The following is a 25,410-nucleotide window of genomic DNA, read 5'->3' as shown; positions in this document are numbered from 1 at the left end:
TAAACACCTTACCTCTTGCATTAACATCATATAAGCATACTGGAAATATCAAAATGAAGACATTATCATTGTTGCAGTTTTATAAAAACTAATGAATTTGTTGTGAGTTTCACTAGTTTTTTTCCTAATAATATTCTTTTTCTATTCCTGGATCCAATCCATGAAGCCACAGTGCAGTTAGGGATCAGTGAGTTTTGTGTTTATACTGTAATTAATATTCATCATCCATATTGTATTCAATTGAAGACAATAATATTATTCTGAAATGTACTTCTATCATTTCTCTAGTAAAGAACAGCATTTCTTTTTCTTTGCGCCTTCCCTTAAAAAAATAAATAATTCTCACTAGCTATACAAACAAGTTAGTGGGTGGAGAATATAGCTCAGTGGAAGTGTGTATGCATAATATGTATGGAGCCATGGTTTGACTCCCCAGAAAAGCCCCCTCCTGAAAGTTACTTTGTGCCCCCGTTTTTATGACAGTAACAGCTAACAACCTTCCGCATTGTAACAGCTACTTTGAGAGCATGTATGTGCAGGCTCTGTGCTACTTCAATGTGCTCTTCATAACAATCCTTCAAGAAAAGTTCTATTTTATAGGTGAGGAAAGCGAGCCTGTCGAGGTTGCTGTGTACACGGCTTTACTAGTATGAAACTAACATTTGTACCAAGACATCTGACTTCCTCTCTCACTTAAGCTCTTATTATTATCAGTGTTTATCAACTTATAGTGCAGTGTAGCATATAGTAGATAGTCATGCGATAATAACCTATTCTTCCCTTATAGTTTCGCTTAATGCGATTCTCAATCTATAACCTTTAGATATTGGTCATGCCCAGTGTTTTAACCCACAGTGTTTCCAAGTATTTCCAAGTAGTATTGTTTGTTTTAATGAAATGAATATTCTATGACTGATGGCATACACATGCAGTCTTAGCCTTTAAGAGGCTGAGATAGGATTCCCATGAGTTTGAGGCCAACACTTTGCTACATAGTGAGTTCTCTACAAAATTAAATGCTGTCTCAGGAAAGAAAGTTAGTCAGTCAGTCAGTCAGTTGTATGTCGTATCTGACCTACTATCAAATGAAGAACATGAAGATCTTGAAGATCAGAGAACACCAGGGTACAGGAGTCACTTTAGAATGGGGAAGCTTTAGTGGGGAAGGGAGATTGAATGAAACTTTGAAATAGGATTTAGATTGCTTGAGGAAAGAAAAGAGCAAGCTTTGTATGTTGGATTTAATATAGAGTTCTGCTTCCAGTAGCTCATCAAATTCATCAGCTGTCTTTATCTTTCATATAGGGACATTGAAGTTTAATAAGGTTAATAAATATATACCAAGGTCACAAAACCTAATAAATGATAGGTCTTCAATTTAGATCTAAGTTTGGTTGACTCCAAAGCCCATGTTTACCCTTATTCACCCTACTGTTTGATTAGCAATAAAATCCAAATTTTAATGTTAATTGAACTACAGATGCTTCCACATGTGTTCATTGTACTAACTCAAACCTGAATGTGTTCTTGTAAGGATCCTTCCTTTACTGGGATTGGCTCAACACTCTTCAGTTCTCTTTTGTCACTTTTAATGTAGGAGTCAGTGAGTAGTGGCTAATCAATGAAAGACATTGGGAAAAGAAAGTAAGGTGTAAAACCAGATATGGTCTTGTGTGTCTGTAATCCCAACACACAGGAGGCTGAGGCAGGAGGATTGTAAATTCAAGACCGTCTTGGACTGCATAACAAATTCCAGGTCATCTGAAGCTATATGGCGTAACCTGCCTTAAAAAAACTGAAGAGAGAAAAAATGTTCTTGGTGCTACTGTGTTGACACCTAATTAGAAGTCAATTTTGCAAGCATAATGACCTGGCCAGTTGTTGAACTGGCTGCCCAAGTGACACAAGAGTCCCTAGATAATGAGGAAAGATAAGAGTATTATCTGCTTTCCCAGTGCCACAGTCACAGTGTTTACATTAGGATACAAATGCCAAAGTAGAATCTTCAGGGCTTGTGTCTAAGATGGCCTAGGTGGCTAAGGTTAAAATAGCATAAAATTTGGTGTTAAACCCACTCTTCCTAACGACAGATACACTATAAGAAAGTAGACAGGGAGGGGCTTTCCTTTTCTGAAAAACAGATGTGTGGCTTAGCTAACACAGTACCATGCATGCATTTTATAGACTATCTTTGCTGCTGCTGCTGCTGCTGCTGCTGCTGCTGCTGCTGCTGCTGCTGCTGCTGCTTTAGATCAAGATTGTCCTGATATTTGGGGTTTCTGTGTGTAGCATTCAAATGGTAGGCTTCTTTTCCCTTATTTGTCTTTAATGAGCCGATAGAGTAGTATCTTATCTCAGACAGTAAGTGGAATTTTTTCCTATATTACATCCATTTTGTATTCGGCCAATGATATATTAAATAGCTTATATTTATCAGTGGGTGTTTCATATATATTTCTTAATGCAGAGAATCACAAATCGCTGTGTAGAAAGCTTCAACCAGCCTGATTACAGTGGATGTGCAATTGGATTGAGGAATGTGTACTCAGAGCTTATGATCACTGGCCGGGTTGAGTCTGGGTGATGCATGTGGCTTTCCAGGGATGCTGCTATTTACATCTGTTAATGGCCCTTCTTGATGGCCAGCTCCCCAATGAGGTGATATGCAGCAGTCTGGGGATGAGGGACCAAGGCTGCAGATGTGGCTGGGCTCCATTAGGCAGGGCCAGAAATGCTCATCTGGTAGGCTTTGTGTTTGGGCATGAGTGGTGGGGGTAGGGAGGGAAGCAGGAGACAGAGGAAACAGAGGGTAAAGAATGGAAAGCATTACTTATCCAGGTGTAGGGGAGATAGACAAGCAGGCATGAAAACTGCAGCTGTAACTGAGGTGTAAGTGAATACGAGAGAAATGGGACTAACAAATAAACAAGTAGGATTGAGTAGTTCTCATATAGAAGGGGATTAAAAAGGAGAGAGCGTGAGGGTTTGAGAAGAGACATGTCGCCTCTGTCTTTCAAGTCTGTACCATTTGTTTGTGTGGCTGGTCAGATGCCACTGAACAGAGAGCAGAGATTTACATACATCATAGTGCATCAAGAGATTAGCTCTGTGCATCCTTTGGTTTTCTGGAGCTGGAAGATAGCAACAAGAGTTGTGACAGTAAATCCTTGCCAAAATTGAAAATATCTGTACCCAAGCCATCAAGGAATCTTTCACAGAGGACAATAAAAGGGCCTCAGATCACAAACGTTGGACAGTCTCAGAGGTGATGCTTCTCCTATCCCATATGTGCTAAAGGTTTCTTGAAACAAATCTCACCAAGGCTGGAAATAGTGTCTACTGTAGAGTTAGGAAAGTGGGCATTCTGGACTCATCTCCACTGTCTTGTCTTTCTTCAGCATGTAATCTTGAGTACATTTAGATTTGGAGTTTTTCCATTTTGTTCAAGTAAATCCATCGATGAATTGAGACATCACAGTAATAATGTGAAACAGTGTCCTAGAATGTTTGTCTGCTTTCCAAGAGGGAGCTTGGTTCTTTCACAGTGCACATCTTCTGAAGGGTGTATCTAAAGCTAGGGTCTTACCTTCAAAAAAATCTCACAGTAAAGGTGTGCAAGAAGCTGTATTCATTTGTTTCTGTCGTTGTAGATTGGCATGGTAGCCTGGAAAATGAGCCTTAAAAGCCCTGAATATCCAGATGGCCGAGATATCATTGTCATCGGCAATGACATTACGTATCGAATTGGCTCCTTTGGACCTCAGGAGGATTTGCTGTTTCTCAGAGCTTCTGAACTTGCCAGAGCAGAAGGCATCCCACGCATCTACGTGGCAGCCAACAGTGGAGCTAGAATTGGACTGGCAGAAGAAATACGTCATATGTTCCACGTGGCCTGGGTAGATCCTGAAGATCCCTACAAGGTATGGGCCACACGGAGATAACACCTCAAAACTATGTTTTTTTTTAATTGAATATAATCTTCATTAACATTTCAAATGCTAATTTCAAGACTTTATGTTTATGCATGGATATATGTTGATGTGCATGAGAGGAACAAAGGAGGTTTATGTTTAAAAGAGAGCATTTACAAAATTACTTACAAAAATTCCTTAGGGCCAGTAAGATGGTGAAGAGTAAGATGCATGGTGCCAACCCAAAAGGCCTGAGTTCAATCCCTGGAATCCACAGCAATAGAAAGGAAGAGCCAGTTACTACAAGTTCTCTGACCTCCACATGCATACCCACTAATAGTACACATAATATACAAGATGAAATTTAAAACAAAACAAAACCACTTAAGTGGTTTCGAGACACTATATTGAGTAGTCGTGAGCTACCCAACATAGATGCTGGGTCCTCTTCAAGAGAAGAACATACTCTTAATCACTGACTCATCTCTCCAGCTCCCAAATTTATTTATTTTATGTGTATGTGACTGAGTATATATATGTATATCGTGTGCGCGCGTGTGTGTGTGTGTGTGTGTGTGTGTGTGTGTGTGTGTGAGAGAGAGAGAGAGAGAGAGAGAGAGAGAGAGAGAGAGAGAGAACACACATGTGGCCAAAAAAAGAGGATGTTGGAGCCTCTGGAACTGGAGTCACAGCCACTTTGCCCTGTCATATAGGTGCTGGGAATTGAACCTGTATCCTAAGAGCAGTAGCAGGAAGTGAGTGCTTTTAACCCCGGAGTCACCTCTCCCACCTTTTAACATCTACTATATTAACTCTTTCCAATGCTTCTTAGTTGTGTGATAAGTTTTGGGATTGTTGTACACATTAGGTGATCCTTACCATAGCAGGGTCTCTGAGATCTCTCTCTGATGGCCCCACCCTTGCTTGCTCTCTCTATAAAATCACTTTTAAGCGTCCCTCTCTTTGCTACCTTTCCATTCTATTGTCCTGGGAGCTTCTAGCTTGCCAGGGCAACTAGTAGCTGTCTACAGTGGAGCAAGGGTTGGAATGGCAGGACATCATCATGTGTTCCATATGCTCAGTTTCTGTAGTTTTCAAAATCCAGTGATCCTTTAAGCTTACAAATACTGTGACTCTACCACTTTTTTTTTTCTTTTTCACTTTCATTTCATTCAACTTGTTTGGTGGGTTTTTTTATTGTTTTGTTTGTTTGTTTGTTTTGCTTTGGTTTTGGCTTTTTTTGATTTAGTTTGATTTGTTCTTTCTGGGTAGTGTTTCATTGTGTAACCCTGGGTGTCCTGGAACTCACTCTGTAGACCAGACTGGCCTCAAACTCCAGAGGTTCACCTGCCTCTGCCTCTCTGCCTCTCTGCCTCTGCCTCCTGAGTGCTAAGATTAAAGGTGTTCACCACCACCACCCAGCTTGGTTTTTTGTTTTTTGTTTGGTTGGTTGGTTTTTTTGTTTGTTTTTAGGTCTCTCTATGTAGCTTTAGCTGGCCTGGGATGTACTATGTACTTTCTTGAACCTCCTTCTGTGAAGCTTGCACCTGAACCATTTTAATCACGTTACTTTTGTCAAGGTCACCAGAGATTGTTGCAAATTCAATGTTGCTTCTCTGTCTTTACCTTTGTGGTTATTTGATGATTCAGCAGCATTTGATGCCAGTAGTCTCTGCTTTATCTTTGAGATACTTTTCTTGGTTTTCTATCTGCCTTTGTGCCTCCTCTTTCTCAATTTCTTTTCCTACTCATATCCTTATAGACAAGACTATTTCAAGACTGTTCTGATTACCATGACGCTAACACAAGTACATATACTTATCAGAACTCATCAGGTTATAATGATATAAGTCAAGGGTGGTTGCTAAAGCCCACGATCCCAGCTCCTCTGGTTGTAAAGGCCAGCCTGGGAAACAGCCAGACAATGCCTCAAAAATAAAAGTGTATAACAAAGTCAGTGGATTTTAGTGAATGTAAATTATAGTTCATTAAGATGCATCTATAAAATATATAATGAAGTCAGTAATGACTACTCGCAAGTTTGTGTTTCTGTTTGGGTATTGGAAGAACTTAGAATTAGTCATGACAGTTGTACCACATCTCAGTGTAAAATAACTGCTAATTTGTAAATACGTACAGCATGTTAAACATGTATAACATGGTACTTTGCTTTAATTGTAAGTTTGTATATATATGCGTGCAAATAAATCATTAAGTATTAATAGAACTTTTTAATATAAATAGAACTTACTTATTGAAAAAAAAGTAAAAGTATAAATTCTGTGCTCAGACTTTTTACTGCTTAGACCTCTGATTTTAATATTAATTTCCCAAATTTGTGATCCTCTCAGTTATACCTTATCCCTCTCAATTATGATGATACAGATTTGAGTGAAGAGCAGTAATTCACACAATTCCTGAGTCCCATGCTGATATATTTAATGGAAGTATCACTAAAGACTCAGAAATGACCCTTTAACCCTATTGAAAATGAAATGAATGGAACATACCTGGAATTGGAACTATAGCATATATTGTTTCAAGGTCAGATAGTCAGTGACTAAAATATAGGAACTTCCATCTTTCAGACCACCTCTGCTAGTGTTCTGCTAGACAGTCACTCAAATAACTTATCAGTTTAAAGCTAGCTTTGGAGCAAGTTTCATTATATATGTTTGACTTTGTCTTGGTTATGTGCTAATAGAAGATGAGTTTTAAAAAACACTATTTGTGCTTCACAGGGATACAAGTATTTATATCTGACACCCCAGGATTATAAAAGAGTCAGTGCTCTCAATTCTGTCCACTGTGAACATGTGGAAGATGAAGGAGAATCCAGGTAGGTATTGTGTGTCAGATAAACTCGGCCATGATTCTGAAAGATAGAGAATATCTCTTTACTTTGTGCTCATGCAACCTTGAAACTCTCTGAAGTCTTAGATGTGTGCTTTAGCTTATTAGCTGAAATGCCCTGCTATTGATGGAGGCTTTCAGGTAATATTTATATTATTTACTCATTTGAGAAACAATGAAATGTGTAAATAATTCTGAAGAAAAAGTAAAATGCCAGCCACAGGCCTAACCTAAAGCACAATTATGAATTTACATTATTCTCACTGCCTTTTCTGTATTCATGATGCTTTTTTCCCTATGTAATTGGGATTATAGTAGATAAGAGGTTTTGTATTGTTTTGTTTTTTTATCCTTTGAACTAAAATTTATTTTAGGGCAATTTCTTATATTTAGATTAGAGTTGTGTTACATATAAAGCTAATTTTCCTTCAGAATGAACACAAAGTTTAATAGTTGTGTAATATTATATCATAGTGAGTATACTAATTTTGAACATTCAGGCCATTTCCAGCCTTTCACTGTTATATCTCTGAGTTGAATATTCATTTACTGACACTTTTGGACTGTCCCTAATCTTTGTTCCTGGCACCCTATCCATAAGCTAAAACATACACTAATGCTTAAAGTACTTAAATACAACAGCTTCAAGTGTTTCTGTCCTAACAGCTTGATCACTTGAATAAAATAATACAGTATATTAATTGTACATGGAATTGCAAAAATTTCATTCATAAGGGCTTTTGGGGGTGGTATGTTGAAGCACAGGGTATCTGATAACCCTTTATATAAATGTCTAAATATTTACATGTCAGAAAGTCCATATTTAAAGTTTTTTAAATTTTTCAAATTGCCCTTCCAAGATTTGCATCCCCAGTCAGTAAGTACATGATAACTCTGATCTCCTCTGTTCTGAATGTTTCACTGATTGTTGTTTCAAACAGTAATTACTATATTTAGTAATGATGAGTACGTATCTTATCAAAAATAGCAACTGTTAGTCGGGCAGCACTCGGGAGGCAGAGGCAGAGGCAGAGGCAGTGGGATCTCTCTGTAAGTTCGATTCCAGCCTGATCTACAGTAAAAGTTCCAGGACAACCATGGCTGCACAGAGAAACCCTGTCTCCAAAAACAAGATAGCAACTGTTATTTTTATCTTGCATTTTTGATTAACAGTGAGGCTGAATTTTGATAACTTCTTTGCACATATTTTCTAGAATGTTAATTGCTGTGGTACTATTTATTGACTAATTCTTACATTCGTGGGCCATCTCCATACTATTTTAACTATTGCTGTGGGACGTGATAATTTTTTCCAAGTTGTAATTAGCTGATGTGCTTCTTTGATAGTTTTTTGTTTTTATGGTGCTGGAGAATAAGCTCATGGGCTAACCTATGTTTTAATCACCAGAAATGACCCATAACGACCTGACATCTCTCTTTAATTTCCCCCCCCCAAAAAAAGGCATATTTTCCTATTTCCTGATGTACATAGTTTTCTTCATAGAAGTTATGCCATTGGTTCTCAGACTTTCTTAGTTTACAACAATTCCCCCACGCCCTCCCCCAAAGCGGAGTTTCCTTGTGTAAACCTGTTTGTCTTGGAATTCAGAGATCCCCCTTGCCTCTGCCCCCCAAGTGGTGGTATTAAAGGCATGTGCCACCACCATCCAGCTCATGGCACCTTTAATATGTCTGTAATACTTTTTTCACAGCACCCCTAGACTAAACATAGACCTAATGTATTTTTTTAATTAAGTAGTTGAATGCAAATAGCATCATAAATGTTTCTTTCTTGTGAGGGTAATGATGGCTTGGATAAAGTAATCCATGTGAATTGAAAAAAAAGTATTTCATTCATGATTTCTGGGTAGGGTCTTAGGGAGTATTGAAAGAGGCTTTCAGAACCTCAGGCTAACCTTGAATTCACCGTGTAGTTAAGGATGGTCTTGAACTCCTGTCCCTCATATCTTACCTCTAGCATCTGAGAGTAGTACCTAGCTGATTCTTAAATAATTACAGTAATTTACAAATAACGTGATACTGTGCTTGTAGACCTTGGCGTTACCTTGCATATAACCACCCTCATTTCTTGTTCTTCCTTGCTTTTTGTGCAAAGCTTGTTTTTGTTCCACAGAAACTGCAAAAAACCTGGTTTTATAAAGATAGTGCTGCATTTCTTTTGACAACATTCTATCTTCTGTTAAGCTGTGAACTTCCTAAAGCTAATCATTCACATGGGGTCTAACAGATATCACATGTCATAGTGTTTTTCTAGAAATATACTGCAGTGTCCCTAGGGGTTCACTGTGGTGCCCCGGGGATGCCTTGGAACACGGTGTGGATATGGTGGAGTTTGGCCAGTTTTTTCATGTCTCTTTCTAAAGGAAGATTAGCTTATTTGTAACTCTAGAATCTGAAGTCTAGATATATAGAGAAAACGAATTGTGGATAACTTGATATTGGGAGAGGCTAAAAATAGAAAGCTAGAGCGATCTGAGAAGCAGAGATATAGTCACGGACCACCGCTAAGACAAAGAAATGGAGTCAGAGGAGGGAGAGACAGAAAGGAGCTGAAAAATCCAGGGCTGAGGTAGTTAAGAGCTGTTATACAGTGCTTATCTTTATTATTTCAGCTCATGAAAGTTAAAATAAAGTACAATTCTTGCCCTGTGCCAGAATAATAAGTAATGTATGCCCATCTCTGTTTCTAGCTCTGTACTTTCCGTGTGTGTGTGTGTGTGTGTGCGCGCACGCGTGTGCGTGCGCGCGCGGGGGCATGTGGGGGGACATGTGTACATCTGTGCGTGTGTATTCGCATGTGTATGTATGGTGCTGGACATCCTTTTATTAGCTCTGTTGCCATCTCCCATTTCCCATTGTCAGCTGTCCCTCCCAATGAGTGACTCCCACTAGACCCACAGGATGCTTTCTGGGTAACACAGTCAGCATTTCACTTCTGCATACATCACATCATTCCCTTCAGAGAACTGTAGCCAGGAACCCTCACCAGTATACTTGTTATTTGTAAGTGGGAATACATTGTTTTGACCTTCCTTTTTATTCTAATCTTTGAAAAGGAGAAGGATGATAATCTCCACATCCTCTTTATTTCTTTATTTGTGTTTTTTTATTTTTATATAAAACTGTCTAAGATTACTTAATGGTTGTGGCTTACTTTAGAGATATATGTTGAGCCTGCTTTTTTTCTTAAGAATATGCCCAAGGATATAAGCAAGGGCTTTTAAAATCTGAACTGTGTCATGTTGTTTTGCTGCTTTAACTATCATCTCTTCCATATCTTAGAGGTAGAGTCCACTGTCCCCATTTTATAGAAATGATCATTATCTTCAGAGCCACACCAGTATTTGAATCAGCAAAGCTTTAACTTAGCTACTAAATTCCAAGTTTTATTGTTCCTGTTAGAGAATATCATTCCCAATAAAGTTAAATGGAGACCCTTGGGAATGAAGAACCTGAAGAGAATTAAAGAGTCTAAATAGTCTCATAATGGTGGTGGTTCTGTTTGTAAGTTCCTAATACTGTGTTTAACATTTGTGATTTGGCACGACTATGCAATAGGTACAAGATAACAGATATTATTGGGAAAGAAGAAGGACTTGGAGCAGAGAACCTTCGGGGTTCTGGAATGATTGCTGGGGAATCCTCATTGGCTTATGATGAGATCATCACCATCAGCCTGGTAAATATTCCTAGAGTGAAGTTTCCTTTCAGTTCTGGGATTGAACCCAGGGTCTCACATTGTCTTAACAGGCGTTCTCTCCCACAGAGCTACATCCTCCATTCCCCACAAGATATGAAACTTATTGAAAAGCCAGGTGTGTGGCTGGGTTTATTTCTGCCCTTCCTCACTGCTGTTGGGTCCTAAACTGAAATACTTCCTGAGATGTTATATCTACATATTTATCGTAATTATACACAATAAATGACAAGATGATATAAACTACTAAATTTCCCAAAAACAGGCTCTTTCAACATTTAATTTCATTTCTCATTTCTCCAGATATTCTACCAGACTTTTAATAACTTGAATTTCTTCTTAGCACTTTACTTGTGCATGTTGTGGGAATAGCAGACATCTGTGAAGTGGGCAAATAAAAGAACCACAACTCCTAGAGTGTCTAATACTCATTATTCAGTAAACTTTGTCCTTTATTTGACCTGGAAATTGGATTGGGTGGGAGTTGTATTGTCATTAGACTTCATAGAAAGCAATATTTCTGTTCATAAGAATTTTATATATTTCATATATATATATATATGCCTTTGTTCATAAGAATTTTATATATTTCATATATATATATATATATATATATATATATATATATATATATATATGCCTTTGTTTTTACAGCTTGGGAAAGGGCATAAATATGTGACATGCAGAATTTATTCTTTTTTTTAGGTTACATGCCGGGCCATTGGTATTGGAGCTTACCTTGTCCGGCTGGGACAAAGAACCATCCAGGTTGAGAATTCTCACTTAATTCTGACAGGAGCTGGTGCCCTCAACAAAGTAAGTTACCAGGATTTGGTCCATATATATGAGATTGTTTAATAATGAAAAGGTATGACTTTTCAGTTCATGGTTCTGACTAGAGGGCAGCCTTCAGCACATGCCTTCCTTAGTGTGTCTCTTCTAATGTTTACCAACTGACTGACTTACCCATTCATTCATTCATTCATTATTTCATTCAACAAATATTTTTGAGTAACTATGTACCATATGATTCTAAGTCTTTTGAGTCTACAATGTGGATTTAGCACTGGTTGAGGTATTGGGAATGTGCAATTTTAATGTTTTGAGAAATTTCTAAACATACCTCTGAAAAAGAACATTGTATGGTGGAAGAGCTCAGTAAACAATGAACGGTGAAATGATTGGGTTCTACAGATGGACTGTGCAGAAGGAATGACACAGACAGAGGACACATTTGAGCTGACGAGGCTCTCCTAAAAGGGTGAGAGAGATGGTGAGGATAATGCACAGAAGAGTGAAACTAACCAAGACCATTCAGCACTCCCTCCGTCGTCGTCCTCCTCTCCCTCCGCCCCTCCTCCCCTCCCCCTCCCTTCCATACACACATACACACACCCTTTAAGCATCAGAACTTTATTTTCCCTCCAGAGCAGGAAACACATATGAAATGGAATAGTTTGAAATTAGTTGGCTTCTACTGTGCAAGTTACGGAGCCCTTTAGCTCTCTTCAGCTTTCTTGTCTGTTAAAGGGAGGAATTAATTTGCATCTTAATTTTGTCATGCTAAGAAAAATACACAGGTAGGTACTTAGTACAAAATGTGGCCTTTCCTGGATCTCCCTTATATGACTTGGTGACAGCTTGTAGAGTTACACACACGCCACATAGTATTGGATATTGTGTTTGTGACACTGGCTGGATTGAATACTAGTGAGGTGTTGAGAATGTACGTTTTAGCTGTTTTGAGAAATTTCTAAATATACCTCTAAAAAAGAACGCTTATATAGTAGAAATGCTTTTTAAGATTTGGTTTTTAAATGACAGAATAGAGACTAGCTGGTCAGTCCTGGTGTTCCCATGTAGATGATGTTGGTCAGTTCATTGTCATTGAGGGAATATCAGAAATCACAGGGTTTGCTTTTCTCTCTAAGGAAAGGCAGAGTAGCCGCCTGGAAATGAACTGCCACCACTGAAGATTGCTGCAGGGGAGAACTGCTGAGAGTCTTAATTATTTTAAGTTGCTCCTTTGGTTATTATCTGAGTATGAGGTTTTGATGAACATTGAAGAGTTTTAGACACTGTTTTCTATGAGGACAGATTTTTTAAATGATAATATACCTCTATTTCTGTGATGTTGTCATATGTAGACAGAGGATGTTTCTGAAGTGTATATGGTTTATATTAGTGCCCCCCCCCTCCCCGGTATGTTACACACAGAGATTGTTAAACAGCAAAGGTTTTCTTTTTAGAGGGATTTGCTAGCATCGTATTACTTGAATTTCATTCGTACCAAGAAGAAAACAGTAGTGGTTTATTTTTTTAAAAAATCTGTTCTGATCAAATTCAGTATTTAGCTCTTCCGTAGCCTACAGTGCTGTTTGCTAGAGAAGAACCTGGTTACTGAGGGGAGGCTCTCTGGTAGTTTAACAATGCTCGTTCCCAGAAGGACGTGATCATTTTAGTTGAAGGGCATATTCTTTGTAGAGGTTTCCTAATCCTGCTCCACCTGCTATACTATCTTCATGTCTGCACCTCTTAACTACAAAGTCTTGTTTCTGGAAGACACCCAATTTCATGCAAATTCATTAAGAATGTCCTCTCAGCTCTGTTGCTTATCAGGAATGAAAAGGGAAGCTATCAGAGAGCGCCAGCTCAGATTGCTGCCTCTGGCTCACTCCTGAATGCTAGCGTCTCACATACATGCTCACTCTGTCTCTCTGGTCTCCGCTTACCATCCTCCCTGCACGTTTCTTTCCATCTCACGCCTGGCTCGTGCTAGTCTCTCTTCGTCTACATCTTTCTAAGTGAACTGATCTCTCTTTGTTTCTAAGTCTTGCTTGTCTGTCTTTTTCTGAATGCACTCCTCCCCGAGTGTCCACATGTGAGAAAGTCTTTGTGTGTTTGAAGCACTGTGCAGCTTGCTTTTTAAGCCTTGACCATTGTGGTCACTGTATCTGTGTACTTATGTGTAGAGTGGAAATGTAGGCAGTATATGCAGGTTTATATACAGTTTTAGACTGTAAACATCTAATACTCACCTTTTGGAGTCTTTATCCTTTATGTTAAACATTGGGGTGAAGAATAAGAAAGGGGTACATAGAGGTTATAGGGGAGAAAAGATTTTGTGTGTGCAAGTGCTGATCCCGTTGACCCCTTTGGAAATTGAAATAATGATAATGCGAGTCTCCTGACTGCATCAAAGTATCAGCACATCAGAAGCCAGGAGGCATGAAATGCAAATGATAAAGTGCGAGCAGATGGATTGTGTGTGATCGCCCGATGCCCAATGAATTTTAAAAGGTGCCTGTTTGCAAGGGTGGGGGTGGGGTGGGGTGGCGGGACTGAAATAAACACGTTATCCCTGCAATTTTTTTTTTGTTCTTGACGCTCACTCCTGACAATATTTTTTCACACTTGAGTGAACACCCACTCCATCTCTCTCTCCCTTTCTGCCTTTCTCTCTCTCTCCTTTCCACCCCCCCCCATCCCACCTCTTACACGTCTCAGGTCATGTCGTTGCAGCTCCCGTGGAAATAATAAGATATAAACCACGAGGTTGTTATTTGCATAGAAATAGCATGGAGCCCCAGGCAGCAAGAGAGAAGGACACAGGGATCATTTGTTTAAAATTTTAATGAAAACTTTTGCTGAGGTAGAGATTTTTTAAAAACTTTCTTTCTCTTGGATTTTCCCCCAACCCTTCCCACCCCCTTAAGCTCCATCACTGATTTAACTTAACATGGGATATTGGGAGAGGAAGGGTTGACAAGCCACATGCTCGATTCACATAACACAGCAACATGTAAAACTGTTCATTCCTTTAATAGATAAAAAGCTTTAGTACACACAACTTCCAACTTACTACATTGCATGTGTGCATTGGACTTTTATGGCTGCATTCCATATCTTTACACGTGGTGTTGGTGACTTTATACGTGGTGTGCACCTTCCTACCTTACACTTCCAAAGTGTCTTGTTTTAGGGACTTCCTCCCTCCCCTCTAGTGATCTGCATAGTAAATAAATGTACTGCTGCTCTTTCTTCCTCCTTTCATTTTATTCTCCAAGACTGTTCCCTGCTACTGTATAGTTTATTTCAAAACAAGAAGATATTTTCCACATTAGTATTTTCATCCTTTTCCTCTTGTGATCAGAGTATTTATGTTCCTTCCACACCTGCCATGTTTTGTTCCCTGCAGTTATTTGTAAAGTATTTAGAATATTGCCAAGCTAAGGAGCAAGATGATTTCTTGATTTGACCTTTGTGATCCAGCTTTGGTACTTTAAGCCAGTGAATTGGTGATTAGAAGTAGCCCAAATGACATCTGAAACTCAAAGTCAAGAGCTTCTTCCCAGTTCCTTGTTGTTGGGGGTTAGAGTGGTGTCAGGGCTCGGGCAAGACTGAAACAATAGACAGACTGGATCAATTAGAATGTGAACTTGAGTCTCATTACAGAGAAGCTCAGGCCTCTGCCCACTGTCCATGCATATATTGAAGTCCATGAGGATTTGCTTTTCATGTCTCTCAAGGCTACAGCAGCTATGACTTCAGGTACTATAGGCTGCACATTGCTAAGTCCTCAAAATAATAGGGTTAGCCTGGTGGATATTACTGACTACCTAGGGTGAAGGGACCCATGCTGGTGTGGCAGAGGCAGCAGCTATGTACTTGAACTGTTGCTAAGATAGACCTTTGGTGAGCTGAGATGATTTGCAGTTATAAAATCCTAAGTTAGGGTGGCATTTAGACATTTGCAGAAGTATAAATATTTCCCCTTCCCCAGCACCTCTCAGTTTCTGTTTCTCGTATTCAACATTGTGTCCAGTGGCAGCCAGGCTAGAGGGATCTCTGTTATTCGGCAACACTGACATAGGTCAGAGCCTACTATCTCTTAGTCCCAAACTTGATGAAAGCCTAATCTTTGGACAGTGATCGGGATTTGTAGTTTGTGGGTGTGCTCTGAATAGCAGTTGCCTGGAGAGGTAAGACCTCTCTTTGCTAATGGCTGTGATAATGTGGGGGTAGATTACTCTGAAGGTTCTATGTGACTTCCTTGTGGTAAACATTTTTTTAAGAGCTTCTGCTTCTCTGTTAGGAAAAAAAGAAACTCCATAAACTCTTCCCCTTTAGTAAAGTTAGGCCAATCTATGCACTGAATCCAGTAGAGAAAGTACTCATGTAGTACATGGGGCTGTAAGCTCTAAGTTAGACCTCCAAGTCCTAATTCTGTTAATCTTGCTATTTCTTTAGGATTTGTTTTTATTTTTTGATTAAGTGTATGTGTATAGTGGGGATGTGCACATTAAGCACGGGTGCTTGTGGAGGCCAGAGGCATCAGGTGCCTGGCCTATAGCTGGGATTACTTTAGGTGATGGCCTGGTATGAGCTGCCTGATGGGGACACTGGGACCTGAGCTCATGTCCTCTGGAAGAGCATCATCACTAAGCCATCTTTTTAATGTTAATCTTGCTTTTGAGACTTAGTCCAAAAAAATCACAGCCCTCTCTGATTTACCTTCATTATATGTAACTATGCAATGTGAAGTGTGTGATGTTACTCACATCTGACTCTTGAACATAGCACTGTAGATCATATGAAGGAGACTTGTTTGTAGAACCAGAGACCTGCACTGTATGCTTTCCACACCCATCCATGATGCTGTCATACACAATGTGAAAGACTTAGGGAGATTCAAGGAGGGAAACAGCCCTCAGCTGTCCCTGTGGGATGGGCAGTGTTATCACTTTGACAGAAAGAGGTTAACACAAACTGTAGAGCGAGGCTGCTCAGGTTTAGTTTCTGGCTCTACCACGTACAAATTATCACCCTGAGCAATTTCTTAACACCCCCATTCCCCACCTGTGTTTCAGTTTTATTAATTGTACAATTGTACATAAGCCATGATAATACTTATGTACCAAGGTTTTTGTGGGAATTAGATGAGTTAACTTAGGGAACTCCTGGTGCTATGTGGTCTTTCTAAAAATACATCCCAGCTTTGTACTTACCACAGTTCAGAATCCAGATGCTTGAGTAGAACATAAACAGTATTCTGTATACTTCCTGCTCTCTAGAGGCAAAAGTTCTTTGGAAAAAAAAAAGTGTTACATGGCTTTCTTCACTTTAGTCGTACATTCACATATTGATGTTCCCAATGGATGTTATATAAAGACCATTAACACACTGTGGAACACCATTAATTTCAGAGGCACCATGTTTGGCCATGATAGGGTAGTATACATTCAGTCATCTGTCTCTCAGGGTCCCCAGGGACTTGTTGATACAATAACCCGAGTCACTCTAAGCATCAGTCCATCAATTAGCATTGTTAAAAGCCCCTCACTCCCTATTTTTACAATAGATAGTTCCTATATCCCATAGCTCTCTCCTTTGTAAAGAGATTGCTTTAATATCTTGTCTAAATGAATTTTGCATTGACACTATGAGTGAATTCTCAGAGAATATTGTAGCAGATATCTGATCTTAATTTTCAAGCCCACCTTCTACACAGAGACAAAATGTTGGTAAATCTGGTCCCATTTTAGAAAGCTGTTTTGGTTTTCCTTTGTTGGCCCTGTTTGTAGAAAACTGTACCAAGTATTTCTCTGACTGTTAGCAAGCCTTAGTGATGTACGAGCAGCCTGGTTCTGAACACTAGCTTGGAGATGCTGCACAGTGGAATTGCCATTCAGATTTCCATTATAGAAGTTGCCTCTGACTATCTAAGAGAGCCTAATGTATCTATAATGGCTTTAGTACTACAGACTTGGGAGAACTAACAGGTTCTCGTGCTTCTAGATAAAGGGAAACACCTGAGACTCTGCTTTGGGGCATTGAATACAGACACAGGAATGATCACACTGGCCAAAAGAGTAGAAGTAGGCTCAAAGTCTTTGGAGTTCTAGAATTTTCTAGTTTGCTTTATGTTTCTGTAATAAATACCATGACCAAAGCTACTTGGGGAGAAAAGCATTTATTTGGCTTGTAAGTACATCGTTGAGGGAGGTCAGGGAGGATCTTAAGCAGGAGAGAGAGAACCACGGAAGGAAAGCTATTAACTGGCTTGTTCCACGGCTTGCTCAGTCTGCTCTCTCATGCAGCACAGTATACCTGTCCAGTGGTGGCACTGTCCAAGGTGGCTGGGTCCTCCCACATCAGTCATTGAGAAAATTTGTTCATTTGTGTGCATACATGCACACACACAAACACACACACACCAATTGATTGAGGCAGTTCTTCAATTGTAATTATCTCTTCCCAGGAGACTTTAGTTTGTGTCAAGATGGCACAAACTGACCAACACACAAAACCTTTAGATGAAAACAATTTTTGCTCAGTCTCCCTTTTGCAAGTAACTTTGGACTTTAGTTCTTTGTGTAAAATGAGAAGCATTTAGTGTGTATTGCTTACCTTAAAATAGAAGGCTAAAAGAGCTCTTACATTTCCTTTTAATTGCTACCATTCTGTACTACAAAAAATGGGTGTTGATCTGGAAGTAGAGAACTATGTTAGGCTAAAACAAAAAGAGAACATGTTAGGACAGTGGAATTTTAAAAGGTACTACATATTAGGGTATTATATTAAATTTACATATAATGAAATGTAGGATTCTTATATATTGGTGGAAGTAACATTGTGATTTAAATTTTATCTTGATAGACATAGTGGTTCATGCCTTTAATCTCTGCAGAGGACAGTTTAGACCAGCTTGGTCTGTACAGTGAGTCAGGACAGCCAGGGACAGGTAAGACCCTGGAGAGAACGAGACATAGAAAGAACAGCTGTGTAATTGTGCTATAGAGACTTAGGGATCTCCCGCAGTGCTGTGCAGAAGTTTTGGGGCCAAATTATCCTACCTTCTGCTTTGCCATCAACTTCCTTGTCAGAAGTTACAGTTTAGGCATGTGGCTAGAGAGTAGATATTAAGGGTAATAGCTCAAATTCTTTAAGTCCAGTGTCTGGTAGAATCAATAAAGGTGACATAGTTTGGGGCACTCAAAGCCTTGAGGGCATACATACAAAAGCTAACCTGCTAGAATTTGTTACCCTCACTTCAATATGCAGGCTCTAAATCACTTTATCTATGTGGAACTCTGATGTATCTCTGCCACATCTCCAGGATAACCATTTCAAACTGCCAAGATTCTAGTGTGTCTTTTGAGTGTTAAATAAAGAAGTGCCTTTACTTCGCATATTCTGTGATTCACAAGGGTCTCTTCACTTCTTCCTGTTACTAGTAAAGCATTTTCCCTGAACTCAAGCTAACTAATCTCTTACATCTGTGGGCATGGCCCCTTATGCAGAGCTGTGTCCTCAGTGCCTTCATTTTCTAGTCATGCATTTCTCACACCATTGTTAGTGTGTTTTCTTCACGTTCCTCTTTCTACACAGGTTCATAGCTCCTTTTCAGATTGTTCTTCACTTGAAGCTTACTACCCTGTCAGCTCTCTCCTCTCTCTTCAACCTTTCTTCTCCCCCAACACCAGCCTGGAAATCAAGTAAATTAGCTTCTCACCCTTGCCTCCCAGTTAAAAATCCTGTACTCCTCCAATAGTGTCTCCTCTTGGATTTGCAGTCTGCAGCCATCTCCAATAACCATCAGGCTGTCAGCTTTGCAGCTCCCTGCTACCTCCCACCTCCCCCATCACTCACTAGAGGAAAAGAGAGCTGGAGCCAGAGCTTGAAATATATCATGCAATAGTGTATCATGAATTTGTTGTGAATCACAGCGGTGAAGCAGGTTTATTTATTTCTGAGACCTTAAATCAATACAAAGTAGGTCTCTTAGTTCTGAAGCTGGGATGGAGTGTGAAAAAATGAGCCCATTGTACTCTTAAAACTTTGGGGAAAGGAGATGACAGCTATATAATTCCATTTACCAGGCACTAGGGGCTTTAATGTGAAGGTGACAGGGAGCTCTTTGTGCATTTAGAGCACCATATCTTCTAAATAAAAGATCTGTACACCTGATAGTGGAGCACAGCTCCAAGTTTAATAATCTCCAAGCATTAGACCAAGCCAATATGTTCCCAAGTCAGAGGGGCCCCCTAACACCCATAAATTAAAAGTGCAACAACGGCACATGTTGGTAGATTAGAAATTCGAGGACTACAGTCTTTCCTAAGGAAGATAGGCCTAAGCCTTTGCTGTGCAGACTGCTGTGTGACTGTGATAAAGACTTGGGACTCTAGATTCTTCAGAAACCTGATTCTTGGCTGGTCCTCATCCTAGGAGTGTCCCCTGTGCCTGGGTCCAAATCTAGCTATGTCCCTTCTCTTCAGGATGACTGTCATCACAGTCTAATCACCTAATGTGCACAGGCAGTAGTGTTGAATCATAAGAGAAGCTTGAGGAGCATTTTAGATTGAACTCCAGATTATCATTCCTAAACCTCATGTTCTTGTCCTTGAGTCATGACCAATTTCTAATTTTAATAATGTCTCAGTGCCCAGGATTTAAGTCCTGTAAAATAGCACACATATCTGAAAATTTGAGAAACCAGTTGTTAAGGAAAAGAATTCACTCCAGTTTGAGCAATAGCATAGGATACAAATATGAGTTAAGGCCATCTTAACAGATAGGCAGCTTTTAGATATCTTTCTTTTCTACTTGACTCATTGATAAAATATCTTTTCTCAATCAATAAAGCAGGTTTATACAATTCGGTATAGATATCAGAGCAACCCTGATAACATATGACTAGAGCTACTGGTTTATTAGTAGTCCATGTAGAGAACTTTTAAAGAGGCCCAGAGGGATGGCTCAGCAGGAAAGCAATGGTGCTGCTAAATGTATGGAACTGGTTTCCATCCCCTGATCCCACATGAGAAAAGGCGAGCACCGACTCTCACAGATTGTTCTCTGACGTACACATGCCATGGTGCACAAGTGTTCATACACTCATACACACGCAAAATAAGTGTTAAGGGTCGTGGTCAGAACCAATAACAACTCAAAAATAATCAGCCAGCATTTGCACCAAAGACATCTAAAAAGGAATGAGTCACTTCCTTTCCTTTTATTCTTCACATTATAGCACTAATATGAGACTTGTTTTTAGTGGCTCAACTTGCTTAAATATGTCAGTATTGAGTTTCTGTAGTGCATATGAAACTGTGACATTCATTCATTGCATTTGTTATTTGTAAAGTGTGGGACCTATTCATGCTTGGTGTCCATCATGATACATGCGGACTAATGTTTGGATATGCCTGATACTAAGGGATTAAAGAAAATGAAAAAAAAAAAAAGCTGCGGAGAAAGAATAAATGCTACTTACTATCCAGGAAGTCAAGCTCTAGCAAGTATATCTTTGTAGCTATATCAGCTATCTGGCTGCTCTGAGCTCTGGCATTTGGTCATTTTGCCATTTGCCTCAAGTATCAGTCTATTTAGAAAAGTCAGGAGGTAACTAAACATATTAAAAATATCTATGGGAAGCCTGTATCTAATAAAAGACAATCTAGAATACATAAAGAATTCTCAGAACTCAATAAGGAAACAGTCCAATAGTTAAATATAAAGTCAAGAAATTTGAGTAGACTCTCCATGAAAGAAGATGGTTAAGGTTGGATGCAATCTTGTCTGTCACTACTCATTAGGGAAATTAAAACTACAGTTTCACAGCATCACAATCTTTCCCTAAGCGATTACAGCTTTTTGTTGTCTATGGTGATGGCGATCAAACCCACAGTCTGATACATGCCAGGTAAGTGCTCTGAAACTGAGCTACAGTCCCAGCTCTAGGAAAACAAAAACAAATATCTTATAATGATTAATTTACTAAATTCCACATTCTGATGTGGATTGGGATAGCTAGAACTCTGTCCACTATTGAAAGAAATGCAGAAGTGGTATTGCTACTTTGAAATCTGTGGCTTTGGTTTCTGTTTCTTTTAAGTTAGCTTAATACTTACCATACAGTCCAGAAGTTACCCGTATCCAAATGTTCGTGGCAGCTTTCTTCCTAGTCTATCCCCAAACTGACAGCCTAGATGTCTACCAGCTGACAAACACTGAAGTCCTGGCACCCAGCTATGAAAAAGAAGTACCTACACTTGAACTGCATGAATGAACATGATGCATTCCATATAACCAAAGGAAGGCTAGGCCCTGAGTGCTATATACTCTGTGAATCTCTTTGTATGCCATCATACAAAAGGCCAAGCAGTCAGAGCAGAAATGAGATCACTGGCTGTTAGGAGTAGGCAGAGGGGACAGAGGAGTGTGATGATGATGTTCCCATGTCATTACTATGTACTGAATGTGATTGGATATGTTTGTCAGTGTCATAGAATTTTACACCATAAATTGGATACTTTTGTTACATGTGAATAAGCCAGACTCTTGTATATCCACTTGGTTCTCTTTTGAGTTGGGGCCTCACAGAGTGGAAGCTGACTATAAACTCCTGGCTCTCCTGCCTCCAGTTCCCAAGTGCTGGGATCTCAGGCATTAGTCACCACACCTGGCTCTAAACCAGACTTTATTTAAAATGCTAAGTATCTCCATTTGGAATTGATTTATTGTCAGTACTTTCACATCTCCAGCTAAATGAGTAGGTAGCTGATGGGTCTCTGGGATGAGTAATTTCTTTTGGCAGGCAGCTCTCTATTCGGAAACCTGTGCCTTTTCTCTTACATTTGACAGGCGAACTATCTATGGCTCTTCTTTATTCCTTTACATTACGAGTATCTACCCCTTACCCCTGCACTTGTAAGTCCTTATTATTCCTCTACTGGTGAATTTGTGCTTGTGTTCTCAATGAACAGAGCTCTTGTAGTACTTTTTCTGATCTGTGCCTCAGTGTCTTTGTAGCTAAATACTTTCCTATCAGGGAATGATGTCACACATCTGCCCTAGAAGACCAAGCTTGAGGTCAACCTGAACTACATACATAACAAGACACTTGTTTTAAAATACATTTAAAACAAAACCAGTCTATTCCTACCTCTGGTAGCGACAGTCTCTTTGCCCCAGTATACTCTTCAGCAAACTTGATCACATCCAAATTTGTTTCTTATTGAGAGATTTTTTGAGTCTTGCCAAGGGATTATCTTGACTCAAACTATGGCTCAAATCCTCTCTGCCTGCCAGTGTGTATCACTGAGCTTCCTCTCTGCCCCCAAGCCTAATCCACCAGCTCCCGGCTAGCTCCCTAGTTTGCCAGTGCCCACCATGACAACAATGGTATAGAAAGGAGTGTAACCCTTTAGCTGTATATTTGGTAACATCCAAATATTCTTGGTCACAGAGGCATTGCTCCTGACTCCCAAGAAATTTAATTCAATTCACCCTTGGATATATTCCTGGCGAGACATTTACACAGTAATATGTGCAGCAGCACTTAGAATTGTTAATTGGAGATTGAATTACTTGTCAGCTTTTTAAGATGTAGTTCTCTCCGGTCAAGGAGGCTACTGGGGGCAGAAGTGCTGTTACCATCTTCCCCTTCCCTCTCTCCCCTCAGCCCTTTCTTTTTCTCCATCCTCCCTCTTGTCCCTTTGTACCACTCTTTTCCCCTGCCATCTGCTTTCACTCATCTGTCTGTCTGCCCTCCCCATCCTTTATCAGTAACATCCCAGAGTGACGTTAATACCTGGAATCATGCATGAGATCCAGTGATGATGATTGCTCAGTAAATTTACCCTCTGGAGAATGGGAATACTAAGAGAGGATTGCATCGAGAACTCCGCCTATGTAGCCTGATCCTAAGAGTCAGAGGAATTTAGGAATTTTGTGCTCCCTGCTTCCTAAAATAGTAGATGCCCCGACTCTCCAAGGATTGTTAAAAAGGGAAGAAAGATGCAGATTTCCTTTACCATGATCGATATTCACCATTAGTATTTTCCGTCTTATCAAATGATTGGCAAATATTTACATATAAGTAAAGGTTCCAAAACTAATACACATTCCAATATAATATTCCAAAAATATGTATATTAGAATAAAAGCAAGATTTTAGGAACTGATATAGGTTGCATCTGTGATATTTGGAAATCTCAATGCTGTGCTGACAAATATCCTTACAAGAAAATACTGCACTCATTCAGTATTACACAGTGATTTCATTTGCACAAATGCTCACAGTGCTTTGCCACTTCAGTCAAATGTTTGGAGCACTGGAGAAAGGAAGAATGTGTTTATCTTGATCTCCAAAAAGGGATTTAAAGGTGAGAGCAGGCAGTATATTAGACTGTTTTCATTGCCTGTCAGCTGTGGTAAACCTGAGCTGTCTGCAGTGTCTCTGGATAAGCAGCAGCAGCAATAGTGGCCTTAGTATGTTTGACTGCATTCATTTATACCCTTAGGCATCTCAGCATTTCTGCAGACTCTATAGCACCTTTGGTGAAACCTTTTAACAATTGCATCTGTACTAACTGGCTTTCATGAGATACTTTAATTCTTAGGTCTACCAGCTGCACTAAGTGGAAGGTTCAGTGAAACTTAAGTATATTGCCAGACTGGGTGAAATCTTTCCTCTCCATTTTGGCCCTTTAGGTCTGTGTTCTGGGCACTTCTAAGCAGAGAACCCTGGGATCATGTTTTTCTTGTTATTTCATGGATCTTCTTTGACCACGTAGGACTAGAGAGCAAAGGTGGCCTCAGGAGTCCCCTTTTTGATGTCTCTTGTGTGTCAATGGTAGTAAATTCTTGTTAGGAATAAATTAGAAGATTGTATCATGTAGTAGAAAATGTGAGGAGAATGACTCAGGAACCAGAACACTGTAAGGAACTTGACAATACAGAAATGCCTGTCTAAGTGTCAGTGGGTGACAAATGAAGCGTATCCACTAATGAAGATATGATGATGGTGAGGGCTGTTGACCCACAGCTTTCCCTCAAGGGTTGGTAGCTCAACATATTGAGAAAAACAGTAATTGTGGATCTTTCTTATCTTTCTAGTTGCCAGGTAGGACTTATGTGGCTATCCCTGCATAATCATTTCAGTGTTGGGCAGGATAGAATCTGTCCTAGCCCAGATTCTGCTGCCTTGGTTGGAACTTTTGTCAAGAAGTATCCTAAAGCCGGGCGGTGGTGGCACACACCTGTAATCCCAGCACTCTGAGAGGCAGAGGCAGGCAAATTTCTGAGTTCCAGGACAGCCTGGTCTACAGAGTGAGTTCCAGGACAGCCTGGTCTATACAGAGAAACCCTGTCTAGAAAAAAAAACCCAAATCCAAAAAACCAAAAAAAAAAAAAAAAAAAAAGAAGAAGAAGAAGTATAGTCCAGGCTACTGGTTCCTCTTGATTGTCAAGTGACTCTGATTGTCCCTGTCTCTTTATAGTTGAAGAAATGGCTTCATTTCTGTCTCCATCCCTACCCTACCCCCATCTCCCAGTACCACTCAGATAGGGCTCTTTGGATGCTCTGTAACTCTATCCTGTGATTTCTCCTTTATTAACAAATCAAATGAGTCTTCTCAGGTGATAAGTATTTGTTAGCACAGAAATAGTGTTTTCAGTTGTGGGGACCCCTAGGGTTTCTTTGGAACCCAGAGGAAAAGAAATGCACAAATGCTGCTGCTTTCACACGCATTTCCAGAGCATTAGAACTTGAGGGAGAAGACATGCAAAGTCACTGGATCTTGCTCCGACGTGAAGATGCAGAATTGGGGTTCAAAGAAGCGTACACTGGGGTTCAAAATAACTGTCTGTATAATAGAATGGGTACGTGTTAGAATCTCTCTGGGAGTAGCCTCATTCTGGATGCCCTTCTCAACTCATTGAAAACAGGGAGAAGACATTCAAGATAGTGCACTTAAATAACAAGCTGTTCTTGGTCGTCTTAGGGCCCTTTGTCCAAGCTTGGTCCTTTCTTGGTTCATACTTGTTTTGTAATTGTTCAGTGTTCTTGTGGCTAGACATCATCAAGTATCAAAGTGGGACCAAAAATAATGTTTTTGAACAGAAAATATCCCTTTCCTA

At 39.7% G+C, this 25,410-nt stretch overlaps 1 protein-coding gene across 4 annotated transcripts in view; it reads left to right on the top strand.

Moving 5' to 3' along the window:
• Acaca (acetyl-CoA carboxylase alpha) overlaps window positions 1-25,410 on the top strand; it is a 267,019-nt gene that overhangs the window by 200,755 nt on the left and 40,854 nt on the right. For all 4 annotated transcript variants that reach the window (XM_052193828.1, XM_052193827.1, XM_052193825.1 and 1 more), the window contains 4 exons: window positions 3,651-3,920; window positions 6,653-6,750; window positions 10,344-10,464; window positions 11,188-11,298. In XM_052193828.1, the coding sequence (XP_052049788.1) occupies window positions 3,651-3,920; window positions 6,653-6,750; window positions 10,344-10,464; window positions 11,188-11,298 (600 nt within the window). The remainder of the gene's footprint in view (window positions 1-3,650; window positions 3,921-6,652; window positions 6,751-10,343; window positions 10,465-11,187; window positions 11,299-25,410) is intronic.

The sequence above is a fragment of the Apodemus sylvaticus genome, chromosome 10 (genome assembly GCF_947179515.1).
Source record: "Apodemus sylvaticus chromosome 10, mApoSyl1.1, whole genome shotgun sequence".
Taxonomy (NCBI): Eukaryota; Metazoa; Chordata; class Mammalia; order Rodentia; family Muridae; genus Apodemus; species Apodemus sylvaticus.
Note: the sequence above shows the minus strand (reverse complement) of the source record. Positions and strands in the feature narration are given on the sequence as shown.